Source organism: Scyliorhinus torazame, chromosome 1 (genome assembly GCF_047496885.1).
Source record: "Scyliorhinus torazame isolate Kashiwa2021f chromosome 1, sScyTor2.1, whole genome shotgun sequence".
In the NCBI taxonomy this organism is placed as follows: Eukaryota; Metazoa; Chordata; class Chondrichthyes; order Carcharhiniformes; family Scyliorhinidae; genus Scyliorhinus; species Scyliorhinus torazame.
The window spans coordinates 148,369,997-148,397,516 of record NC_092707.1 but is presented as its reverse complement, the minus strand read 5'-3'; the positions used below and the strand labels follow the sequence as shown (position 1 = coordinate 148,397,516).

General features: G+C 49.3%; 1 protein-coding gene across 4 annotated transcripts in view; it reads right to left on the bottom strand.

Moving 5' to 3' along the window:
• The window catches only part of LOC140414727 (uncharacterized), a 147,110-nt gene that overhangs the window by 64,026 nt on the left and 55,564 nt on the right, over window positions 1-27,520 (bottom strand). For 2 of the 4 annotated variants that reach the window (XM_072501001.1, XM_072501003.1), the window contains exons 5-9: window positions 23,675-23,739; window positions 13,609-13,792; window positions 11,789-12,227; window positions 10,371-10,585; window positions 1,654-1,769 (exon numbers count right to left, since the gene is read on the bottom strand). In XM_072501001.1, the coding sequence (XP_072357102.1) occupies window positions 1,654-1,769; window positions 10,371-10,585; window positions 11,789-12,227; window positions 13,609-13,792; window positions 23,675-23,739 (1,019 nt within the window). The remainder of the gene's footprint in view (window positions 1-1,653; window positions 1,770-10,370; window positions 10,586-11,788; window positions 12,228-13,608; window positions 13,793-23,674; window positions 23,740-27,520) is intronic. The other 2 variants (XM_072501002.1, XM_072501004.1) reach the window with 2 other exon arrangements.

Genomic DNA, 27,520 nt, shown 5'->3' with positions numbered 1-27,520 from the left:
ATTGCTCTAAAGAACCCAGGAAGGGGATAGCGAGGGGCGGGGTAGAACATAGGGTGTCCTTAAATGCAGATGACCTGCCCCTGTACATTTTGGAGCCAAAGGTATCGATGGGGGGTACAATGCTTCAGAGGCTTGGGAAGTTCTCCAGGTATAGGTTAAACCTTGGGAAAAGTGAGGTTTTAATGGTCTCCCCACTGGGAGTGGGATCGAGGGTGGAAGAGTTGCCATTCCGCTTGGCGGCGTCTCACTTTAAGTATCTTGGGGTGCAGGTGGCACGAGACTGGGCAGGAGGGAAAAGTGGAAGGAAGGGGGGGGACTAGGCTTTATTACTATTGAGCGGCAAATGCTGAGAAGGTGAGAGGATGGTGTAAGGAGGGGAGGGCTCTGTGGGTAAGGTCGGAGGCGGGCTCTTGTAGGGGGTCGGGGTTGCGGGCGTTGGCAACGGCACTGCTCCCGATTGCCCCAGGAAAGTATTCGGGGAGTTAGGTGGTGGTGGGCACAGTGATGATTTAGAGGCAGTTTAGGCTACACTTTAAATTGAGGGCTGGGTCAGGGGAGATGCCGATTAGGGGGAATCATGGTTTCAAGCCAGGAAGGATGAATGCAAGGTTTAGGGGTTTGGGAGGAAAAGGGTATCAGTGAAATGATGGATTTGTTCCTTAGGAAACGATTCGTGAGTCTAGAAGAGTTGGGAGAGAAATATGGGTTGACACAGAGGGAGGGGTTTAGGTACATTCAGATGCGGGATTTCACAAGGAAGATATGCCCGACCTTCCCAGTAGCGCCAGCCTCCTCGCTGTTGGAGGAGGTGTTGTCAGCGAGGGGATTGGAGAAGCGAATCATCTCGGCAATTTACGGGAGGATTCTGGAGGAGGACGAGGTATCCATGGAGGGGATTAAGGCGAAATGGGAAGAGGAGCTGGGGATGGCACACGAAGAGGGACTGTGGTGTGAGGTGCTGCGGAGGGCAAATGCCTCGACTTCTTGTGCAAGGTTGGGGCTGATACAGCTGACGGTAGTGTATAGGGCACACCTCACTAAATCAAGGCTGTGCTGGCTGTTCAAGAGGGTGGAGGATGCCTATGAACAAGGTGGAGGGGGCCATGCTCACATGTTTTGGTCCTGTCCGAAACGAGAAAATTTTGGAGGGTTGGTATTCAGGACAATTTTGGTGGTCTTGCATTTCGCTGTGAAGCCCAGCCCCAGAAGTCACATTCGGGGTGTCGGACCAGCTCGAGCTACAGGTGGACGAGGGGGCAGATGTCTTAGCCTTAGCCTTGTTGATCGCTCAAAGGCGGGTCTTATTGGAGTGGAGATCAGCCTCTCCACCCTGCACCTAGGCGTGGCGGGGGGGACTTACTGGAAAGTTTGACCCTAGAGAGGTAAAGTTCGAGTTGAAGGGGACAAAGGAGGGGTTCTATAATTGTTGGGGTTTGTTTATCATGCATTTTCGGGAGTTGGTAACCGTTGACTGTTGGTGGAGGGGGGGTGTCTTGTTTGTTTGTTTTTTGGGGGGTTACTTGGAGTTGTTTGGGTGTTGTATTTTGAAACTGTTGAAAATTTGTTGAATAAAAATACCTTTAAAAAAAGAACATACGCCAACACAAAATAAACATATTACAATACATTAATAAAGTAAAATTAACAAACTACCTTTTGTTTTGGTTCTGAAAGAAAGTTACACAGTTGTGTGGCAAAGACGTCCGGGGACATCACTGCAGAGAGAACACGAAGACTTTCCTCCAGGAATGATGCACTTACAGATTCATCTGTAGAGTAAAATGTCATCCACATCAATTCCAATCAACACAAACTTCATAACAAAAATGTTTATGGAGCCGTTTCTTTTGAAACACTTGGTGGAATTAAGCATTTTTAAAAACATTTCCTGTTCACACCTCACAAAGACCAAATTAACCCAGGGACTATGGTGTTAGAACATACTGAGCAGACAAATCAACCATTATAATATGAATTAAAAAAACATTATTGACCTATAATCCAACTGCCCAGATAAGAAGTCTTTAAAATGGAGTGCTAATAGAAGTAGCAAAGTGTAGAGAAACCTGCTTCACTGAGGAAATTCTTCAGGGGATAGCTCAGCAGAAAGAAAAGGCAAAACGTCCTTGACAATATGAGGTCATATTGACTACACTCACCATCCATTACTGACAAGACACAGGAATGGCTGAATGGGAGGAACAGAAAGTCTATATTCATTATGCAAAACCTGGACTGTAGATTCATCAAATTATCTACATCTCACGGTATTTTCACCTGTCTTTAGCATGGAGTCAAATAAGGGCCCTTCCAACTCATACATGTTGTCAAGTTCAGATCCCGAGTATCGTTATGTGCACAAATCAGGAAATGAGTAATACAAACTCTGCTTATTTAACTGCAGTCAGGATGGTGGAACAAGTAGTCAGGGAGCAGAATGTACTTGATGACAATGGTTCTGCTTTGCAATGTTTAGCATGTAGATGAGGAAGAGGTGGCAGTCAAGGTTGAATACTAAATTGCTCTGGAGATGTTGGAACCATGTGTTTGCAGTCCTCCTTAGAGGAGAATGGCATAGTCATTATGTTTATACACTGGTGAGTAACTGATTTTAGTCAAAGAAACAGCCACTATGGTGGCAACAAAACAGATCCCAAGCGGAAATACCAGGATGCCAGTCTCTGTCCAGGCCAGTTTTTACATCGCACAGTAAGGAAACTCCAGTTGGGCAGGCCTCCCCAACCAGTGGGGAAGCTCGTATTCCACAATGTCAATTAGGGTATCCCGTGGACCTCGTGAGGGTTATGTGGTTTTTGTACTCAATGCCCCAGCCGATGAAGGCAAGCATGCCATATGCCTTCTTGACTACCTTCTCCACCTGCGTTGCTACTTTCAGTGTCCTATGGACCTGTACACCCAGATTCCTCTGCGTATCAGTACTCTTAAGGGTTCTGCCATTTACTGTATATGTCCTACCTGCTTTAGACTTTCCAAATTGCATTACATCACATTTGTCCGGATTAAGCTCCATCTGCCATCTCTCTGCCCAAATCTCCAACCGATCTATATCCTGTTGTATCCTCTGGTAGTCCTCACTTCATCTACCCTTTCAGTATGTTCCTGGACCCAGCCTTGTAGAATCTCACTGGAAACAGCCTTCCAGTCACAAAAACACCCAGCAACCATACCCTTTGTTTCCTGCCACTGAGCCAATTTTGCATCCAACTTGCTACATTTCCCAGGATCTCATGGTTCTTATTTTATTTTTTAAAAATATATTTTATTCAAATTTTTTTCGCCAAACAAAACAATACAAAGGTTTTCCTTTTTACAACAATAAAATAGTATAAATAACAGTGGCCGTTTTTAATAAATAATATATATATAAACTAAATGGCAACTGCCATATCAAAAATAATAACTCTCCAAAAATAAAATCAAACAATCCAATATACATAGCCTAATACAAATATCTATACAAAAACACCCCTGAGGACCCGCCCGGGGCTCCCCCCCAACCCCCCCCCCCCCCCCTCCCCCCTGGGTTGCTGCTGTTACCTTCCCATTTCCTTTATCGTTCTGCGAGGTAGTCAATGAACGGTTGCCACCGCCAGGTGAACCCTTGAGCCGAACCCCTTAGTGCGAACTTTATCCTTTCTAGTTTTATAAACCCTGCCATGTCATTTATCCAGGTCTCCACGCCCGGGGGTTTGGCTTCTTTCCACATAAGCAATATCCTTTGCCAGGCTACTAGGGATGCAAAGGCCAAGACATCAGCCTCTTTCGCCTCCTGCACTCCCGGCTCTTCTGCAACCCAGAATATAGCCAACCCCCAGCCTGGCTCGACCCGGACCCCCACCACCTTTGAAAGCACCTTTGCCACCCCCACCCAGAACCCCTGCAGTGCCGGACATGACCAAAACATGTGGGTGTGGTTTGCTGGGCTTCTCGAGCATCTCCCACACCTATCCTCTACCCCAAAAAATTTACTGAGCCTTGCTCCGGTCATATGCGCCCTGTGTAAAACCTTGAATTGTATCAGGCTTAGCCTGGCGCACGAGGACGACGTGTTTACCCTACGTAGGGCATCAGCCCACAGCCCCTCCTCAATCTCTTCCCCCAGCTCTTCTTCCCATTTGCCCTTCAGCTCATCCACCATGATCTCCCCCTCGTCCCTCATTTCCCTGTATATATCCGACACCCTACCGTCCCCCACCCATGTCCCTGAGATCACTCTATCTTGAATCTCCTGCATCGGGAGCTGCGGGAATTCCCTCACCTGCTGCCTCGCAAAAGCCCTCAGTTGCATGCATCGAAATTCATTCCCTTGGGGCAACCCATATTTTTCCGTCAGCGCTCTCAGACTCGCAAACGTCCCGTCTACGAACAGATCTCTCAGTTGCACAACACCAGCTCTCTGCCATGCTCCAAATCCCCCATCCATTCTCCCCAGGACAAACCTATGGTTATTTCTTATCGGGGACCGCACCGAGGCTCCCGTCCTTCCCCTATGTCGTCTCCACTGCCCCAAAATTTTTAGTGTTGCCACCACCACTGGACTTGTGGTGTATTTCTTCAGGGAGAACGGCAACGGCGCCGTCACCATTGCTTGTAGGCTGGTTCCCTTGCAGGACGCCATCTCCAATCTCTTCCACGCCGCTCTCTCCCCTTCTCCCATCCACTTACACACCATTGAGATATTGGCGGCCCAGTAGTATTCACTTAGGCTCGGTAGTGCCAGCCACCCCCCCTATCCCTGCTACGCTGCAAGAACCCCCTCCTCACTCTCGGGGTCTTCCCGGCCCACACAAAACTCATGACACTTTTCTCAATTCTCTTGAAAAAAGCCTTCGTGACCATCACCGGAAGGCACTGAAACACAAAGAGGAATCTCGGGAGGACTACCATTTTGACCGGCTGCACCCTACCCATCAGTGACAGGGGCACCATGTCCCATCTCTTAAAATCCTCCTCCATCTGTTCCACCAATCTTGTTAAATTAAGCCTATGTAAGGTTCCCCAACACCTGGCTATCTGAATCCCTAAGTACCGGAAATCTCTTGTCACCTTCCTCAGCGGTAAGTCATCTATTCCCTTGCTCTACTCCCCCGGATGCACCACAAACAACTCACTCTTCCCCATATTCAATTTGTACCTTGAAAATTCCCCAAACTCCCTAAGTGTCTGCATTATCTCAGGCATCCCCTCCACTGGGTCCGCAACATACAGAAATAAATCATCTGCATACAAAGATACCCGGTGTTCTTCTCCTCCCCTGAGTACTCCCCTCTACTTCCTGGAGCCCCTCAGTGCTATGGCCACGGGCTCAATCGCCAATGCAAACAGTAACGGAGACAGGGGACACCCCTGCCTCGTCCCTCTATGAAGACGGAAGTAGTCAGACCTCTGTCTGTTCGTGACCACGCTCGCCACCGGGGCCCAATACAGCAGCTGTACCCATCCGATATACCCTTCTCCAAAACCAAATCTCCTCAGCACCTCCCACAGATAATCCCACTCCACTCTGTCGAATGCTTTCTCGGCGTCCATCGCCACCACTATCTCCGCCTCCCCCTCTGGTGGGGGCATCATCATTACCCCTAGCAACCTCCGTATGTTTGTGTTCAGCTGTCTCCCCTTAACGAACCCAGTTTGATCCTCTTGGACCACCCCCGGGACACAGTCCTCTACCCTCGTCGCCATCACCTTAGCCAGGAGCTTAGCATCTACATTTAAAAGGGAAATGGGCCTGTAGGACCCACACTGCAGCGGGTCTTTTTCCTTCTTCAAAAGGAGCGATATCGTTGCCTCCGACATAGTCGGGGGCAGCTGCCCCCTTTCCCTGGCCTCATTAAAGGTTCTCGTCAAAAGCGGGGCCAGTAGGTCCATATACTTCCTATAAAATTCCACCGGGAATCCGTCCGGTCCCGGGGCCTTCCCCGCCTGCATGCTCCCAATCCCTTTTACCACCTCCTCCATCTCAATCTGTGCTCCCAGTCCCGCCCTCTCCTGCTCCTCCACCTTAGGGAATTCCAGCTGATCCAGGAAATGCATCATTCCATCCTTCCCTTCCGGGGGCTGAGCCTTATATAACATCTCATAAAATGCCTTGAACACCCCGTTCACTCTCTCCGCTCCCCGTTCCATCTCTCCCTCCTCATCTCTCACCCCACCTATCTCCCTCGCTGCTCCCCTCTTCCTCAATTGGAGGGCCAGTAGCCGACTCACCTTCTCTCCATACTCATACTGTACACCCTGTGCCCTCCTCCACTGTGCCTCTGCCTTACCCGTGGTCAGCAGGTCAAATTCCACATGTAGCCTTTGTCTTTCCCTGTACAGTCCCTCCTCCGGTGCCTCCACATATTGCCTGTCCACCCTCAGAAGTTCTTTCAGCAATCGCTCCCTTTCTTTACCCTCTTGCTTCCCTTTATGTGCCCTTATGGATATCAGTTCCCCTCTAACCACTGCCTTCAACGCCTCCCAGACCACTCCCACCTGAACCTCTCCATTGTCATTAAGCTCCAAGTACCTTTCGATGCACCCCCTCATCCGCCAATAAGCCCATATCCATTCTCCAGAGTGGGTGCTGTTCTTTTTCCTCTCCTACCTCCAGGTCTACCCAATGTGGAGCGTGGTCCGAAATGGCTATGGCCGTATATTCCGTCCCTGTCACCTTCGGAATCAGTGCCCTTCCCAAGACAAAAAAGTCTATCCGTGAGTATACTCTATGAACATGAGAGAAATATGAGAACTCCTTACTCCTAGGCCAACTAAATCTCCAGGGGTCTACCCCTCCCATCTGTTCCATGAAGTCCTTGAGTACCCTGGCCGCTGCCGGCCTCCTCACGGTCCTGGACCTCGACCGGTCCAGCCCTGGATCAAGCACCGTATTGAAGTCTCCCTCCACTACCAACTTTCCCGCCTCCAGGTCCAGGATACGTCCCAACATAGGCCTCATAAAATTTGCATCATCCCAGTTCGGGGCATATACATTCACCAGAACCACCGCCTCCCCTTGCAATCTGCCACTCACCATCACATATCTACCCCCACTATCCGCCACTATGGTCTTTGCCTCAAACAGTACCCGTTTCCCCACTAAAATAGCCACCCCCCTGTTCTTCGCATCTAAACCCGAATGAAACACCTGCCCCACCCATCCTTTACGTAGTCTGACCTGGTCTATCAGTTTCAGATGCGTCTCCTGCAACATAACCACATCTGCCTTTAATTTCTTTAGGTGTGCGAGTACCCGTGCCCTTTTAATCGGCCCTTCAGCCCTCTCACGTTCCACGTGATCAGCCGGGTTGGGGGGCTCTTTACCCCCCCCTTGTCGACTAGCCATCCCCTTTTTTAACCCAGCTCCTCACCCGGTTCCCACGTACCCGTATATCCCCCCGACGGCACCCTCCCGCCTTGACCACCCCATCCCATAACAGCTCCCCCTTCTCCTTAGCAGCAGCAACCCAGTTAACCCCCCCTCCCCCCCCCTCCGCTAGATCCCCCTCTAGCGTAGTTGCACCCCCCATGTTGCTCCCAGAAGTCAGCGAACTCTGGCTGACCTCGGCTTCCCCCCTTGTCCTCGGCCCCCACTGTGCGAGGCCCCCTCCTTCCTGCGTCCCTGTTCCCGCCATAATTACCATAGCGCGGGAACAAAGCCCGCGTTTCCCACTCGGCCCCGCCCCTAATGGCCGGCGCCCACAGTTCCTCATACTCCCCCCCCCCCACCAAACATGGGGAAGAGAGAAAAGTTCCAGGATCGCAAAATTGACAAATTGAAAAAAAAACCCCCCCCCCCCCCCTTTTTTCCTCGCCCCACATAATCACCCCACCACTTTGTCCCAAAAGTTCTTTCTCTTGCCCGACTATTCCAGCTTCTCGTCCACAATGAATGTCCACGCCTCTTCTGTCGTCACAAAGTAGTGGTGCTTCCCTTGGTGTGCGACCCACAATCTCGCCGGTTGCAACATTCTAAACTGGATCTTCTTTTTGTGAAGCACCGCCTTAGCCCGATTAAAACTTGCCCTCCTTCTCGCCACCTCCGCACTCCAGTCCTGGTATACGCGGATCACCGCGTTCTCCCACCTACAGCTCTGAGTTTTCTTCGCCCATCTGAGGACCGTCTCTCTGTCAATATAGCGGAGAAACCTCACCACTATAGCTCGGGGTATTTCTCCAGCCTTCGGTCTTCACGCCAGAACTCGATAAGCTCCCTCCACCTCCAAGGGGCCCGTCGGGGCCTCCGATCCCATTAGCGAGTGAAGCATCGTGCTCACATATGTCCCGACGTCCGCCCCTTCTGCGCCTTCGGGAAGACCCAGAACTCTTAGATTCTTCCTCCTCGAGTTATTCTCCAGTACTTCCAACCTTTCCACACACCTTTTGTGCTGTGCCTCGTGCGTCTCTGTCTTCACCACCAGGCCCTGTATTTCGTCTTCATTTTCAGCAGCCTTTGCCTTCACGACCCGAAGCTCCAGCTCTTGTGTCCTCTGCCCTTTTTTCCTCGCCCCACATAATCACCCCACCACTTTGTCCCAAAGGTTCTTTCTCTTGCCCGACTATTCCAGCTTCTCGTCCACAATGAATGTCCACGCCCCTTCTGCCGTCACAAAGTAGTGGTGCTTCCCTTGGTGTACGACCCACAATCTCGCCGGTTGCAACATTCTAAACTGGATCTTCTTTTTGTGAAGCACCGCCTTAGCCCGATTAAAACTTGCCCTCCTTCTCGCCACCTCCGCACTCCAGTCCTGGTATACGCGGATCACCGCGTTCTCCCACCTCCAGCTCTGAGTTTTCTTCGCCCAGCTGAGGACCGTCTCTCTGTCATTATAGCGGAGAAACCTCACCACTATAGCTCGGGGTATTTCTCCAGCCTTCAGTCTTCACGCCAGAACTCGATAAGCTCCCTCCACCTCCAAGGGGCCCGTCGGGGCCTCCGATCCCATTAGCGAGTGAAGCATCGTGCTCACATATGTCCCGACGTCCGCCCCTTCTGCGCCTTCGGGAAGACCCAGAACTCTTAGATTCTTCCTCCTCGAGTTATTCTCCAGTACTTCCAACCTTTCCACACACCTTTTGTGCTGTGCCTCGTGCGTCTCTGTCTTCATCACCAGGCCCTGTATTTCGTCTTCATTTTCAGCAGCCTTTGCCTTCACGACCCGAAGCTCCAGCTCTTGTGTCCTCTGCTCCTCCTTTAGCCCTTCAATCGCCTGTAATATCGGGGCCCACAGCTCCTTCTTCAACTCCTTCTTCAGCTCTTCCACACAGCGCCGCATGAACTCTTGTTGGTCCGGGCCCCATAACAAGCGGCCACCTTCCGACGTCATCTTGCTTTGAGCTTCCCTTCCTTGCCGCTGCTCCAGAGGATCCTCCGCAATCCGGCCGCTATCCTCTCCCTTATCCATGCGTGTCCACAGGGGATTCCCTTCTGGTTTACCGCACAGTGTTTTTGGCCATTTAAATTGCCGTTGGGGCTCCTATTAAGAGCCCAAAAGTCCGTTCCACCGGGAGCTGCCGAAACGTGCGACTTAGCTGGTCATCGCCGCACCCGGAAGTCCGGTTTTTATTTTCTAACCAGACTGCCTGGTGGGACCTTGTCAGTAGTCTTGCTAAGATCTATCAACGCCCCATCAACTGAACTGCCGTCATCAATCCTCGTCATCATCTCCTCAAAAACTTCAATCACGTTGGTCAGACATAATCGTTCCTTAACAAATGCATGGTGACTGTCCTTGATTACTCCCTACCTTCCTAAGTGACAGTTTATCCTGTCTATTTGCATTGATTCTTATAATTTGCCCTCGACCAAGGCCGGAAAATATTTGGTCCATCTCTTGCTTAATTTTTAAATAAAGGTAATGTTAGCAATCCGCCAATCTTCCAGCACTACACCTGCATACAGTGAGGGTGAAGAATCATGGTCAGAACATCCGTTATTTCTACTCTGGCTTCCTTTAAAAATCCAGGGAACATTTCATCTGACCCCCAAGATTTCCACTTTCAAGAATGACAATCCCCACAATACTTTCTTTCTTTATCATATTCAATAGTTCACACTCATGCTCCTTAACCACAATGCCTGCATCGATCCCATCTTTTCTAAAGACAGACGCAACAGTGTCATCATCCCAGCAAACTGGAGTCATTTGCAGAAAACTGAAGTATCACAATATTTACCAAATCACATACAGGTCATAAGAATACCAAGGTGCTAAATGTTTAAATGCCACCTTGGAAATCAAAATTATGGTCAAATCTTCTAACTCAGGACAGGATTGATGGGCCATGGAACAAACAGCAGGTGCAAATAGGATCATTCTGAATACTTGACTGTCACAGTTTTTACAAAATTCATCTATTTAAACACTTACCAGCAGATGCATCGCTCGGAAAGTACAAGAGCATCTCTGCTCCCTCAGTAGATGTGTGCACATCATACACCGGTCCAAGAAGCGATACCCCCTGAAGAAAATTCTCAAATTCCTGTCCAATAATTTCTTTTATTATGGGACACGCATGTCCTTTTTTATAAAAAGCTACAACTGATTCGGATTCACCCACTTTTAATTGTTCAATATACTGGAAACTGAATAAAAATAAACAGGGCCATATTTAGACGTCACATGATACTTCAGTACAATTCAAATCCAGCAAATTCACACAGGTCACACACATTAGAATGTTCTCAATTAATTTGCAAGATATAAAAATCGTACCAATTACCAACTGTCAAGCCTGAAAACTGTTTGGTGTATTAAGATTACACATATCAAACCCAAAATGCATCAAGGCTCAGGGCTCAGTAGTTCAATCCAAGCTCAGGGAACAAAGCAGAAACCAATGGGAGAAAACCAGCAGTGCTTTGGCCCATCCAGCAACCACGTTGGAGGATTTGGAAGATGGAATGACAATGAGTTTAAGACACAGTTTTCTGAATCCACCCTTCTGTTAAATGAAATGAAATGAAAATCGCTTATTGTCACAAGTAGGCTTCAAATGAAGTTACTGTGAAAAGCCCCTAGTCGCCACATTCCGGCGCCTGTTCGGGGAAGCTGGTACGGGAATTGAACCCAAGCTGCTGGCCTTGGTCTGCTTTACAAGCCAGCTATTTAGCCCACTGTGCTAAACCAACCCCTGTTTTCCGGTTATTATGGTAGAAGTATTATTTTTATGGTTAAGCTTGGATGAGAAGACATCATGATAACCCAATTATTTTGGATGCCATTGAACTTACGATTAAATGGTTCTAAGAAACTGGGGTTTTGATTAGTTGATTTTTAACAAAGGGAAAATTTGTGCGAGCTTTAAACCATGGACATGAGACGGTCATTATTTATTAGTAGAGATGTGCAGCAGTCAGAAAGTTTCCAATTCTAATCAGAATTTAAGGAGGGGTTGGACAAAAGGCTAAGCATGATTATACAGATCCCAATCTACTGCCACTTATCGGAGATCCCTTTCCTTTGTACCTGTTCAATCCCCTATTGGTGGGGAACACTTGACAATAAATTTTAAGATTTCCCCCTTCATCAAGGGAACATTTTGAAACTCTGAAGCAGAGGAAGCCCTGTAGTTCCAGCATCAGTAAACACGGATAATATTCAGCTTCTGTCTTCAGCCAACAAGAAACTTGCATCATTTGATCCCAGTGCCTAATTTGAATCTGTGTTTCTATAATCTTGTTATTGGTTGGGGTGCATACATTTTCTATTTATCTATCTCTTATTCAAACCAAACATGTTTTGCCATCTCTTCACTAATGTAAATATTCACAAAGAAATCATCTTACCTTAAAACACGTGAACAACTCGCATTAGGTAGGGCTGCACCGATAATATCCTGGAGGTACCTGTAACATTTATATTCTTTGCCTTCACACAGCAGCAGGAAGCACAGCTCTGTGAATTTCACACTTTGTTCTTCCATTAGTCTCTTCAGGAAGTGAAACATTCGGTGCTGGTGATTGTACCAAGAATCTGAGGCTGTTTTCCTTATGTCTACGTCACTGAAACTCAAATCTTTGGCTACTGCCTTCCATTCAGAGGCCAGAGCCCCTGCCATTCGGAACAGCCAGGGATCAGAAGAGGGGGGACAGCCAAAATTGAAAGTAAAGACTAAATCATTTTGATATGTATAAACATTGGAAGGTAACAAGTGTTTGGTGTGCAATTGTATGTTGGGTGGGCAGCTTTCAGCAGCGGGCATAGCAGCATTAACATAATGAATGCCTGAGGAGAAATACATCATAAAAGAATTGTTTATGTTTGAAATTAACAGTGTGGTTTTGAGGCATGCACAACAGTGAAGAGCGGATTGTTGGGAGGGCTGGGGAAGGGTGTGGAGGGAAGAAAGGAGACACATGATGATGGCAGATAGGTTGAGAGACAAACAACATTTTGAAGAGAATGTCACAGTTCAGGTTGATGGCTATGATGTCAAACAACAACAGTTTGTAATTATGTAATGATTTTTACATAGAAAAACATCCCAAACTGCTTTATAGAAATTTAATCAGATAAAAATAGACCACGAGCCAAAACCTATATGGCTGGGTGGGGAGGGGATGAAGAGAGACATAATGAGCTACATGAGGCCAAAGTTGGAGAAACAGAGAGATGAAGTTTTGTACCCCCAATGGGGACAGGAACATCGGCAGGCAGAGTCCAAAATACCAGTGAACACTGGTATGCTGGCTTCCCCGATACTGTTACTATCTCCGGTCATGTTTGCCAGGTCGGGGGATGGGTGAAGTCATTATCGTTTCTTTTTATTTGTTCCTGGGAAATGCAAGTTACTGGCAAGGCTAGAATTTGCTGCCCATACCTAGATACCCTTGAGAAGGTGGTAGTGAGCTACGTTCCTGATCCGTTGCTATCTATCTGGTGTAGGTACACTTGCAGAGCTGTGAGGGAGTGAGGTACAGATCTTTGACCCAGCGACAGTCAAGGAATGAGGATTTGTTTCCAAGTCAGGAAGTTATGTGGCTTGGAAGGGTACAACAGCAACAGAATTGGCTGCTGTGGTGAATTCAAATTGAGTCCACACTTCATTTGGCCTGCCTCCATTCCTGCCCCAACCAGTGCTAATTGGCAACCAAAATCATCTCCACACCAATTAAAGCATTACTCCCGTGAAAATTGTGACTCAATTATGTTTCCCTCTGGTAGCAGATTCAGGATTCAAACAGTCCTTACTTCCATTTCATAAAAAATAGTAGCACAAGAAGACTAGATGGCCATTCATGGATCTCCGCTCCCGGCACAAATATTCATCCTGGAGCGTTGGGTAGAAGTTGTTGTAGGGCTAGAGAGGGTAGCAGACCCTGGTGCCGGTGAGAACATGAAGGATAAGACAAGTTTAAATTTGAAGTGTTGGGGGAAACCTGAATCATAGTAGGTCAATAAGTGAAATGTGATCAGGAACTTTGTGCAAGTCAGGATACATGCAGCAGAGTTTTAGACATCCTGAAATCCAAGTGAAGGAGCGGGATCAGCTAGGAGCATATTGGAATAACTAAATATAGGACCTAAAAAGGCAGGGGTGAGGATTGCAGCATTAGTGTTGAGATTATGTTGAGCACCAACTTATAACAAATAACACTTTACACACCATCTATTTCTTTGCACATCTTCTTCCCAAGTGGTTTCCCATCCCTGAATCGGATGATATTTGTACGGCTCATGTGCTTCTCCAACTCTCGTGAGATATGTGGATATCCATAGGCTGCCAGTGCTCTCAGAAATTGTTTTACCACAGTTGGACTGAACCACATCACTGTATGCATTAGCTTTTCCTGAAATACAGAGAGAGAACCTGAACATGGGTCAAACAACACCAAAAACATTCCAAAGCCAGTACATTTTCAACAATGTTTCAACACCTTCTTCCCTGCCCAGTTACCTCCAGAATCTCCCGAAGATCAATCCTTGGCCTTTTCATCACCGTCATGATGAACAGAATTCATCCATCTCGCAAGAGCGGAGAATCCAGCAGGAGCAAAAAAGTCAGGGGGCGAAATTCTCCGTAATCAGCGCAATGTCCGCCGACCGGCGCCAAAAACGGCGCAAATCAGTCCGGCATCGCGCCGCCCCAAAGGTGCGGAATCCTCTGCATCTTGACCGGCTGAGCCCTAACCTTGAGGGGCTAGGCCCGCGCTGGACTGATTTCCGCCCCGCCAGCTGGCGGGAAAGGCCTTTGGTGCCCCGCCAGCTGGCGCGGAAATGACACTGCCGGGCGGCGCATCCGCGGGAGCGTCAGCGGCCGCTCACGGCATTCCTGCGCATGCGCAGTGGAGGGAGTCTCTTCCGCCTCCGCCATGGTGGAGACCGTGGCGAAGGCGGAAGGAAAAGAGTGCCCCCACGGCACAGGCCTGCCCGCGGATCGGTGGGCCCCGATCGCGGGCCAGGCCACCGTGGGGGCACCCCCCGGGGCCAGATCGCCCCGCGCCCCCCCCCCCCAGGACCCCGGAGCCCGCCCACGCTGCCTTGTCCCGCCGATAAGAGAGGTGGTTTAATCCACGCCGGCGGGACAGGCATTCTAGCAGCGGGACTTTGGCCCATCCGGGCCGGAGAATCGCCGGAGGGGGCCCGCCAACCGGCGCGGCGCGATTCCCGCCCCCTCCGAATATCCGGTGCCGGAGAATTTGGCAACCGGCGGGGGCGGGATTCACGCCAGCCCCCGGCGATTCTCCGACCTGGCGGGGGGTCAGAGAATCTCGCCCCAGAAATCCACCGGCATAAAATCATATTGCAACTCTCCCAATGGCTGGTTGGTCTTCCCACTGGTGGCATAAAAGTCATTTGCATTCTTTTACATGTTACGAATGCTTATTAAAAAGGCTGCCCACTGTCATTCCATCTGGACTTCCAAGGGCAGGATTTTCCAACCCCCCGCCAGGTCGGAGAATCGGCGGGGGGTCGGTGTGAATCCCGCCTCGCTGCCAGCTGCCGAATTCTCCGCCGCCGCTTTTTTGGCGAGGGTGGGAATTGCACCGCGCCGGTCCCCCCTGGCGATTCCCCGCTCCGCGATGGGCCGAGCGGCCGCCTGTTTTCGGCCAATCCCGCTGGCGTGTATTAGACCAGGTCCGCACCGGCGGGACCTGGCTCTGCGGGCGGCCTGCGGCGTCCACGGGGTGAGCACAGGGGGATCCGGCCACGGGGGTGGGTCTGGCCAGCAATCGGGTCCCACCGATCCCCGGGTGGGCCTGTGCCGTGGGGGCACTCTTTCCCTCCGCGCCCGCCGCTGTAAAGCTCCGCCGTGGCCGGCGAGGAGAAGAAAACCCCTGCGCATGTGCAGGGAATATGCCAGGGGTTCTGCGCATACGCCAGAACACGCTGGCACTCCTGCGCATGCGCCAACTTGCACAAGCCGGCGGAGGCTCTTCGCCGCTGGTTGGCGCAGTGCCAACCCTGCCGGCACCGACCTAGCCCCCGAAGGTGCGGAGGATTCCGCACCTTCCGGGCGGCCCGACGCTGGAGTGGTTCACGCCACTCCTCGGCACCGGTACGGCCCGCCTCGCCGGATACCGGAGAATACCGGCCCTGATCTTTCATGCCAATATGAACTAACATCAGTCTGAAACCCAATTGCTAAAGAGTGTCATGCACAAGGCAGTTCGCAAGATCAGTGCATTAAAGCCTTTCTACCTAGTGCTCTGCTACTCCTGATGTGCAGTTAACTTCTCTGGCAGGGTAGACTAGTTCCTCCTCCCCATTTCCATGTCAAGTTGGTCTTTGTGGAAAGCACCGTGCTGCTGGACCACTGTCCCTCCTGTGTCACTGTCGCAGATCAGTACTGTGCCTGAGGTTGGAGAGTACAGGGGCCCCCTTCCCACTGGTGCCACACACCAGGTCTATCCAGACAGGATTCTGCTGCACATCCCATAAAACCTCGGCAACAAAGGTCCGAAGTTCGACGGGGATAGAGTACGAGATGAGGCTGGAGTGAGGAGGGGTTGGTCTGAAGAAGATAAGGAGGCAATGTGGAAGAAGGCTGCGCAAGGATGCAAGGGGGGAGGGCTCACAATGGCAGGCACAGAAGGACAAGGAGGTGGATGAAGGTGACGAAAAATGGATGGCAGAGGGAAAACTGAAAGGAGGGAAGCTGGATCCTGACAGGGCTGCATGAAAAGCTGACAAACAAGGGAGTAAAAGGGAAACCATATTGTTTATTGGAAGAGGATTCCCAAAGACTCCAGGTGAGGTGCGTAGAGATCCAAGTGCGGCATGGTCTCCTTATTGGTGATGGGCGCTCTGTGGAAGGATGGTTGAACCAAGAAGCAGACTTCTTCCTGAAGCAACTAGCCTTATTGGCTGACATCCTGCATGGGCCGGTGAAGACAAGTGGGCTGGAAAGTGATACGAGTGCATTGCACTGTGTTAGGAAAATAAAGGTAATTTTAAGGGATTTATATTTGTATTGGAAAATATTAGAAATAAGGTATACTTTTAAGTGGGTTTAATTTAGTGTTTCTGTGTAAGGAAGGGTAAATAGATCGATTCCTGCTGGTGTTTTGTATGTGTGGGGATTTTGGTTTCAATTCAAACTGCTTCGAGAGGTTACAGCGAGAAGAGTAAATAAAAGCTGGCAGAAGCATGAGGCCGTTGCTTAACAACTGGTGCCCTTTTAAATTTTAAAGGTTTCTTGAGTTTAGTTTTAGCTGAATTCATTGGCAGTTGGTTTAAAAAGTTAAAGAAGGAACATCTCTCTCAGCTTTGCGATAAGTAAAGCCATACCATGGAGTAATGATTAAGAAAACAAGTGCAGAGAGCTAAAATCCAACTAGTAAAGAAAACTAGAAGCCTGAGGTTAAAGATGCTAGGATACAGAACTAGCATCAGAACTATTGTTGCTCCTTTTTTAACCTTAGTCTAATTGCTCTGATTACGTCACCTTTGCTCATGAGTCGCCAGGTATCTTTATGATACCGCCACGTGGTTCAAATTCAAGTTATGATTAATAATACAGCACACCGCTTAGTAAGGATTAAAACAACGGTCATTTATTATACACAAGCAATATTAATACCCTAATACTACTTTCTATATAATAAACCTATCACTACTGGCCAATACTTAACTTAGGAAGAGCCCACCAGGTCAGGGAAACAAATGGCTTGTCCAGTCAAATCTGGCCCGCGGGATTCAAAAGGCTGCTACAGGTCGTTGGCTAGGTATCTCTACCGGATAGCGATCGCTGGGTTCAAACTTACTGTCGCCGGTTGCTGTTCTTGCGAAGGTCCCGAGCAAGCGAAGAGGAGAGAGAGATCTGAACTTGGACCCTCACTTTTATAGGGCCCAGGGGCTTCCCGCCTCCCGGGGCGGCCCTTGACCCTGAGTCCCAAGTGATTGGATCTGTCCCCAATCTCTGGGGTCGATGTGTCCAATGGTGAGGCGATTCCTCGATCGGGGGGTGGTCGCTCACCTGTCTTTGTTTCGGCCACTGCAGGCGCCGACAGGTCTGGCCCGGTATTCAATTGCTAATATGTTGCAATTGTTCCCGGGGATAGCCGATTTAACCGTGGATGTCTGAATAGATGGGCTGCAAACAGTCCTGAATGCAACTGCAAATACCTGGGTTGATGGGCTGTTGATAGCCCTGAGTATCGATCTGGGCTAACTTCCCAGAGCCGAATATGCAATACTGTCTGCAGGTGCCTGCTTGTGTCTTCTTAGCTGCTTTTCCCAGCGGTCTTTCGGGTTAGCCATTTTAAACTGGGTTTTGGCCAGATTAAACGGAATGCAGCCATTTTACGTGGCTACATTCCCGCCTTGTGATCCTAACGCAAAGCGTGAAGGATCACATAAATTTTGTCCTTTTCGTTCCCTGATTGGGGGGGGGGGGGGGGGGGGGGGCACCTCCTACATGGCCACTACTCTGACCCTAGCTATGCACAAAAAATTACCTAAACAATTCTTGAGGGCGCTATGTCAGGCAGGGGCATGTATCTATTTAAAAAATTAACTGGGAACCTCTAATTTTACCTAAACAATTCTTCAAGCATTATACAATCTTATCTCTCTGAACATACAATAACAATCACAACATTTAATATACTCTTTCCTGGCTTGGCAGTCAAGCTCAGGATCATACATTTTCTTTTTATTTACAAGAAAAACCGCCAGTGCATGTTTTATTATTCATATGTCGCGGGGGTCTGGGGTCTGGTCATAGCCGAATATCGGGGATCGGATCCGATAGACCGGAGTTCGAGCGCGGTACGCTCTCCTTTTCCACTTGCGGAGGCGCATGGTCTGTACTGCACAACTGAGTATAGCCAATGCCAACAGTGCCTCAATGATGTACGATAGGGAGTACCAAGTTATGAACTTGGCACACCAGGATAATGCAGTGTGGTTGGTGACTGGGCCCTCGGTACTACGGGGCAGTGAAGTGTTAACAGTAAAGGGGTTTGGAGTGATGGGGTCCGCGTTCCTGCGCAACCAAAAGTTCATCAAAAGAGTGTTGATCACGAAGAAAGGAGTCCTCATGGCTGTCTTCTTTCTTTCCTTTTCCTGTGTTCGCTGGTTTTCTCCGGACTCGGAGCTTCTGGAGTTCTGTAAGACAAGCGTAGTGTGTGTAAATACTTCGGTTTAATATCTGGTGTGTTAGTGTGTCTGTCCTTCTTGGGGCCAATTAAACCCTTATAATTGGTCACAGTATGTGACTCTCCCCCCCCCCCATTTTTTTTTTCAAAACAAATGTTTGGACACGGCACACTTCCCAATGGTGGACCAGTGCTAGGTTTATCATCCAAATGTTCCAGGATGTAAATAGCATGTGGCAGCAACCCAAAGGTTGCCTAAATAAAATAAAACTGTTTTTGAAAGAAAAGGTCGAATGAGGTGCGTGTGGGCCGCGACGGGTAAGATTTGGGTGGAGTCCCCGGGTAGGACGGCTACCAATACCGTATCTTCCCTACCCGAGCGTTTTTGACCAACTGGGGGGTCCCCAGGCAGGGCGGGTCTCACGCCGTTTCGCCACTGCCTGAGCGACCAAAGAACGGACAAAAATGTAGTCATCATGGTGGGGTTACTGTTCTGATTCTACCATCAAATCGGAAGAGTAGCTACGATCGGGTGTCTGAGGCAAGTCCTCAGAGGTATCGGCAGAATGGGCGTGTGGCCGCGGTGGGTGTCAGTGGGAAAAGTTTAAAAGTTCAAGTGAATGGGTGTGGGGCGGTGAGAAAATTCTCCTGTAGGACGAACAACATTTAACAAACAGACAGACAACGAACAACATTTAACAAACAGACAGACAATGTAAAACATTCCGCATTTATTCAGACCGTCTACGGGGTCGCCCCGGTTGTACCCGATCGCATCCAGGATGGCGGCCTGCATTTCTGCAAGGGTGCCTCCTCCTACATTCTGTGAGTCGGGAAGGGCTGCTGCGACCGATGGGTCTAAGTGTCTCCTTTAAATCATCATGTGGACACCTCAGTTCTTGGTCTCTATGGGCTCTGCCTTTTTCTTCTCGAGAGTGCCTGTCGGTTGGGCACTCTGTGGTTTCTTAGGGCCATTGCATTCTCTAGCAAAATGTCCCAACTGTCCGCAATTGTAGCACTCTTGCGGTTTGGCTGGGGGGCTGTTCTTTCCCTCGTTTATCCAGGCGGGGTTGTGAAGAGTGGTTCTTACTGCCTGCACGTCTGCGGCGGCTTGGTTTTCCTCGGGGGTTCTAGTTGCTGATTTGCCGTGAGCCGCTTGTTCCCAAACGCGGGACAATCTTTTGACCACCCACTTCTCATCATGAGCCTCCTCCGAGGGGTCATAATTACTACAGGCATTCTGTCCTGCTTCCGTGGCATGGGAGATAAGGGTGCGGGTCCACTTGGCCATATTGTCTGGGGACAAATGGGCACAATCTACGTTGCCAAAAACGGCTTCAAAATGAATCCACAAGCGTCCTGCGAACGCTGTGGGGTGTTCAGACTTTTTCTGTCTGCATTTATTCAGACCGTCTACGGGGTCGCCCCGATTGTACCCGATCGCATCCAGGATGGCGGCCTGCATTTCTGCAAGGGTGCCTCCTCCTACATTCTGTGAGTCGGGAAGGGCTGCTGCGACCGATGGGTCTAAGCTGAGGACCGTGAGCTTTACCTGCTCTTTCTCATCCAGGCCGTACATGGTCGCCTGGTGTTTGACGGTGGCAAAGAAATGGTGTGGGTCTGAAGCGGGGAGGAACGGTGTGATTTTAGCACACGCGTCCCGTAATTGGGTCACTGTGAGGGGAATGGAATATAAGGCCTCCGCCTCGTCTGCTGTGGCGGTGCGGTGGGTTGTTACAGGGTTCATGAGAGCCTGTATTATCTGTTGTGTGGGGGGTGGGGGTGCTTTCCTCCTTTGGGGTTTTCCCTGCGCACATGCTCCCTGAACATATCTCTGCGCTGTCTCTTGCAATTCTTCCCAATCAGGGCCGTCTTCCTGGTCTAAACTTTACCCAAAGGTTTCATGAAATCCCTTTTGGACAGAAAGCAGTGCTTTCAAGTCTGCAATCTGCTTTCGGCACTTTGCATGGTCCAAAGTACTCTGCCTTTGTTCCGTGGTTGTGGCGTGGAGCGCTCTCAAGGCTGCCTTGAGATCACTGCGTTGTTTCTGGAGCTTCTCTAACTGGTTTTCTGTTTCTTTCTTTACCAGGACTGCACGCTGCAGGTCCTGATAAGCCTTTTCATATTGTGACTGGAAACTACTCAAGTGCGCCAGACAAGATTGGTGACCCCGTTTGGCGTCAGCCACCTCTTCGTCCTTTGCTGCTAATTTCCCTTTTAACTCCAGGTTCTCTTTCTCAACTTCGCATACATCGATTTTACTCATCCGATGTATGCCTTCCATTTCCTTGCGGAGCGTCCTGACGACCTCCTCGGTGCCTCGCAATTGTGCCAGACAGGACACAATTGCCATCGGCTTGCGCGCTTTTCCTAAATTCTTTTTGTGGATCTCACTCAGGTTCTCCCACCAAGTATGCCCTATACTTCCAGGACCTGAGTCGTCGTTATTGCAGAAATCCTTCCACATGGGCCATCCTTTGCCCTGCAGAATTTTGCGGATTTCCACTTCCCAAACGGGACACTGTCCCGCTCCTACGCTGCTGGCTGGTGCGACAGCAAAATCTTCGGGGTTCATGAGGCGCTGCATCGCTTGCATGGCTCTCTCTTATCTGCTCATTACGTTGGAATTTGGAACAGGGGGCTAAGGTGGTGTGGTAGATGCGGGTACGGCTTGCGCTAATTTCCGAAATACCAACTGCTGATAGTTTTGACGCAACAAAAAATCTATCAGTTTTGCCTTATAACCCTGTTAGTTACGCATGCATATACACACTTCCGAATTGTGAATTATTAACCAGAACCGCTTGAACACTTATGGTTTTTTTTTTTTGTTTCCGATTGGATTCTAATTCAAAATGTTGGGGTTCACCCGGAGTGGTTTTCCACTTCTAAGTCGGGTCCCGTCAGGATGTCGCCAATTATGTTGCTCTTTTTTTAACCTTAGTCTATTTGCTCTGATTACGTCACCTTTGCTCGTGAGTCGCCAGGTGTCTTTATGATACCGCCACGTGGTTCAAGTTCAGGCTATGATTAATAATACAGCACACCGCTTAGTAAGGATTAAAACGGTCATTTATTATATACAACAAGCAATATTAATACCCTAATACTACTTTCTAGATAATAAACCTATCACTACTGGCCAATACTTAACTTAGGAAGAGCCCACCAGGTCAGGGAAACGAATGGCTTGTCCAGTCAAACCTGGCCCGCGGGATTCAAAAGGCTGCTACAGGTCGGTGGCTAGGTGTCTCTACCGGATAGCGATCGCTGGATTCAAATTTTCTGTCGCCGGTTGCTGTTCTTGCGAAGGTCCCGAGCAGGCGAAGAGGAGAGAGAGAGAGATCTGAACTTGGACCCTCACTTTTATAGGGCCCAGGGGCTTCCCGCCTCCCGGGGCGGCCCTTGACCCTGAGTCCCAAGTGATTGGATCTGTCCCCAATCTCTGGGGTCGATGTGTCCAATGGTGAGGCGATTCCTCGATCAGGGAGTGGTCGCTCACCTGTCTTTGTTTCGGCCACTGCAGGCGCCGACAGGTCTGGCCCGGTGTTCAATTGCTAATTGTTCCCGGGAATAGCCGATTTAACTGTGGATGTCTGAGTAGATGGGCTGCAAACAGTCCTGAATGCAACTGCAAATACCTGGGTTGATGGGCTGTTGATAGCCCTGAGTATCGATCTGGGCTAACTTCCATGAGCCGAATATGCAATACTGTCTGCAGCTGCCTGCTTGTGTCTTCTTAGCTGCTTTTCCCAGCAGTCTTTCGGGTTAGCCATTTCAAACTGGGTTTTGGCCAGATTAATCGGAACGCAGCCATTTTACGTGGCTACACTATTCAGTAAAGACAGCTAGAACTGAGAAGGCGGCTGAAATGGGAAAAAGATATCTGAAGTGATTTTCAGGTTTTGGAGATTTGGGAGACATTATTTGAAATAATCGTCTCGGAGCTTTTTTAACAGCATTTAAGACAAAAGAGATCTTGAAGAGGGAGGTGTAAAATCTGAAAGCAAAACTTTGATGGTAGCAGTTGAGAGAAAGCATTGCTTAAAAAGATTTGATCATGTATTTTTTTCTTGTTACTAAAACTAATTAGCAGTCCTGTGACTGCTCTTCAACGTTTTCTAAAAAGAAGTTATGTTCTTTTGAGCCAGGGTTACATTCTGGGATCTTTCCGTCCAATTATTATTATTATTTTTTTAAAGTTAGAGTAACCAATTCATTTTTTCCAATTAAGGGGCAATTTAGCCTAGCCTGCATATCTTTGGGTTGTGAGGGCGAAATCCACGCAAACACGGGGAGAATGTACAAACTCCACACGGACAGTGACCCAGAGCCGGGATCTAACCTGGGACCTCGACGCCGTGATGCAGCAGTGCTAACCACTGCACCACCGTGCTGCCCCTTTCCGTCCAATTATAGCACGAAGTGGCATCATAGCAAAAGGTATTTAAATATTGCACAGGGTCTTTTGAACCTGCCAACTGATAACGGACAGACAAATCAGCTGTCAGTCTGCCACGTGACTTGGAGGGCAGGGGGGCGCAATTCATCTGTGCATAATTAATGAGATTCCAAGCGTAGAATCTGGCGCTGGTTCCCACCACTCTGCCAGTAGATAAGATACCACCAGAGTCTCACAATGGGAGAATCCCGCCCATTGTCCTTTGGATATGACACCCACAAGTTGGCGGTGGGGGCAGGGACTTCCATATTTGTGTGCTGATATCCCTACATCTATCCTTTCACAATCTCTCTCATTCTACTGTCCAACATCAAGTCTTGAATAAACTCGAACCTTCTTCAGTTTAAAATTGGAAAGATAGGAGCTATAATATATATCTGCTGCAAATGTTACTATTGATGCCATTTTCCTCCCACATCCATTTGCTGAACGAAACGTCTTCAACCTCAGCTTCAAACAAATTCAACTAGTGGCTTCATGTTCTGTTCTGCAGTCTGTGGATAGTGAAGTGGGCACAAGCATCACCAGCTCAATAATGTCATATTACCTCAATGGGTTCAATGGGGTCACAACACTGATCACAGTGTCATATCACACTGAATGTCATAAATCATCACACTGATTTCAGGCTGCATGAAAATACACCAGGATTAATTTGGAGTACAAACCTGTTCAAATACATGTTCCCTCAACAGGAACCTCATTGACTTCACCGTCTTCACCCACATGGAATCTATAATTAGACAAACATTGATGGTGATTGCGGTGAGAAAGGGAGGACAGTGTTGAATTTATTGGTATGCAAATCGTGGCTTTTTAAATTAGCAGACTGCCTGGGGCATAGCACGAGGTACTTCATATTTTACAAACATCATCAGGAAAATATTTGTCCCCACTATGGAGGCAACATTGGAATGGCCACGTTTTTTGCTTCCCACTAGCTGTATTATCCTGCTGGCATAAGGAAACTTTAGGCCACAACATCTAGTTAGGAATAACAAGCAAAGGGTGGTGTCAGAGTTTAATTGTTCTACAGGCTGTTCCGAAACATGGCTAGTTTTTTTATTGGTTTTCAAAGTGTGGAATAATTGGTTGAGGTCAGCCAGCATAGAAAAAATCTGCTTTGTCTTCGAAATGAGACATTAAAACAAGGCCACATTGTCATCTCAAATGGATATAAAAGATTGCATGATTCTATTCGAAGTAAGCCAATATCTATCCCTCAATCAACATCACAAAACTCAAGAGTGGCATGGTGGCACAGTGATTAGCACTGCTGCCTCATGGCGCCGAGGATTCGGGTTCGATCCTGGCCCCGGGTCACTGTCCGTGTGGAGTTTGCACATTTATCGCAAACCTGGCTATTCTATTGGCACTCCTGCATGCACTGCTGAAAAAAACTCAAAAATAGGCGTGGAGAGCACCACAGGAGGAAGCTAGGATAAAAAGGCAATTATTGCCCTCTCAGCTGTTGACACACTATGACCCTCCGAGGCTGCTGATCTTCATTTGCAATGCCCCCCCCGTTTGGCATTGGAACAGTGTTGTTCCATGTTGCTGCTAACTTTAGCCTTAGTTTAATTGCTCTGTTCTATCACCTTTGCTCTTGAGTCGCCAGGTATCTTTCTGATACCGCCACGTGGTTCAAGTCCGTGTAATGATCAATAATCCAATACACCGCTTAGTAAGAATTAAATCAAAGCACATTTATTATATACAGTAATCAATACTCATGCATAAATTCTACGTCTAAGCTACTTCCTACAACTAACAGGCCAATACTTAACTTGGAAATTGGTAAGAAGTCTTACAACACCAGGTTAAAGTCCAACAGGTTTGTTTCGATGTCACTAGCTTTCGGAGCGCTGCTCCATAACTTGGAAATGGCCCACCAGGTCAGGGAAACGAATGGCCTTTTGTTCGGGTTCTGAGCCTGCGGGATTCGAAGCTGGTACAGATTGATAGCTAGGAGCGCCTATCTCGTTGCGAGTGTTGAAGTAAGACTGATGGGATGTTTCGCGATGGCTGGACCAAGTCACTGTCAAGGGTTGGTCTGCGTTGCTGAGTGACCCGGTCAGAAGAAGAAGCAGGAGGTTGCAGAAGGGGTAGCAGCAGAAGGGGTCGCAGAAGGGTGGCAGAGAGGAGAAGGGTCGATTTGAACTTGGACTCTATTCTTATAGTCCCCAGGGGCTTCCCGCCTTTCGGGGCGGACCCTGTACCTGGTTCCAAGTGATTGGACTTTGTCCCAATCACTTGGTTCGATATTCTCCAATGCTGGAGCGATTCCTTGATCGATGGGTGGTCTTGGGGTGATCGTTCACCTCCCTTTGTGTAGGCTTCTGCTGGCGCCGCAAAGTCTGGGTTGGCTTTGTATCTAAAATGTTGCACATTGTTCCCGGGGATTGCTCATTAATATTCAGATGGCTGGTGTTTTGTTGTGCTGATGGCTGCAGGTATCGATCTTGTCTGGCCTTCCTAGAGGCGAATACACAGTTTTACCTGCAGCTGCTTGTTTTAGTCCTGTTGGCTGATTTTCCCATCAGCCTTTTCCGTTCGCCATTTGAAATCGGGGTTGGCCATTCTAAATTGGGAGTTAGCCATTTTATCTGGCTACATCCACCAGTGGGATGACCGCACAGAATGTCCAATGGCATATCAGTCCAAGACGCTGGCTGATGGAGAGTGCCGCTACGCCTAAATAGAGAAGGAAGGATTGGCAATGACATATGAGGTGGAAAAGTTCCACCAGTACGTCTATGGGCACTCTTTTACTATTAGAACGGACCATAAGCCTCACTGGATCTCTTCAAGGAGGACAAGAGGATTCCTCCGATAACCTCTGCCCGAATCCAACTTTGGGCATTGTCATTAGCAGCTTGTGAATATACGTTTGAGCATCGCCTAGCAGTACAGATAGCAAATGCTGATGTCCTCAGTTGACTCCCTCTGCTTGTGAGTCCCCCTTCTCCACCATTAACAGATAGTTGTGATGGCTCTAAACGTTATGGATGTAAAGTTGCCATAGACCGAGATGATCATAGGCTGCTTTTCCATTTGAGGGGGGAGAGCTGACTAGTGGGGATTTAACCAGAGGATCACCACGCCTCAGGCAAGGGGAATGGTTTAGAAGGCGGGCTTACATGAATACCCTGAGCCAGTATAGGAATTAAGCCCGTGCTGCATCACAAACCAGCTATCCAGCCAACTGAGCTAAACTGGTCCCGTTATGGATAAACTGGTCCCCTTTATGGATAGCCACGCAGAACCGCACTTGGACTCAAAGACTCCCCATGCTGGTGGATTACGCACATTGTCCTGCATGACGGGTTGCAAGGAAGCGCCCCAAATGAACTGCAGCCCTACCTCACGAAGCAACAGGAGCTCAACGTGAAGCATGGTATCCTCCTGTTGGAAGGCCACATTGTCATCCCATAGCTAGATTAACACACGATCCTGCGAGATTTACATAGCGGACACCCTGGTATCTCGAAGATGAAGCTGCTCGCGAGGAGCTTTTTGTGGTGACCTGGACTAGACAGGGACCTCGCGATCTGATAAAACAGTGCCTGGTATGACAGGAACATCAGAAGCTCCCTCCATCGGCCTCGCTCCATCCCTGGTAATGGCCAGCGCGCCACTGAGTGCGCTTGCACATCGACATTGCTGGGCCTTGGACTTCCGGTTGCGGCTATGCGGAGCTAAGTCGCACGTTCGGCAGCTCCCGCTAAAAACGGACTTTTGGGCTCTTTTTAGGGCCCGTAACGGCGCTTGTTCGACGTTTCCCGGTGTGGGAAGGGGACAGCAACATTCCCCCGATAGTGTATGGATTGGACCAGGAGTGGAGCGATTAAAAAAGTGGCATTGAAGCAAAGAAAGGTGCGAGGGAGGAGGACCAAGATGGCGGCGGGCGGAGACCAGGCACCGTGGAGGCAGCGTGGAGGGCTCAAGAGCAGCAGGAGCTTCTCCAGCGCTGTTTTAAGGAACTGAAAGCAGAGCTGCTGGAGCAGATGAAGGCTTCAATCGATAAGCTTCTGGAGACCCAGACGGCCCAAAGGGCGGCGATCGGGAGGTCCGGCAGAAGGTCTCGGAGAACGTGGACGAGATGCTGGGCCTGGCAGTGAAGGTGGAGGCGCACGAGGTGCTCCACAAGAAATGGCAGGCGAGGTTCGAGGAGATGGAGAACCGGTCGAGGCGTAAGAACCTGCGGTACCTGGGTCTCCCAGAGGGGCTGGAGGGATTGGACGTGGTCACAATGCTGAATTCGCTGATGGGAGCAGAGGCCTTTCAGGGGTCCTTGGAGCTGGAGGGGGCCCACCGAGTGCTGGCGAGGAGGCCCAAGCCCAGCGAGCCTCTGCGGGCGGTGCTGATGCGGTTCCACCGGTTTGCTGATCGAGAGTGTGTGTTAAGGTGGGCCAAGAAGGAGCGGAGCAGCAGGTGCGAGAACGCGGAAGTCCGGATCTACCAGGATTGGCGCGCGGAGGTGGCGAAGAAGAGGGCCGGGTACAACCGGGCGA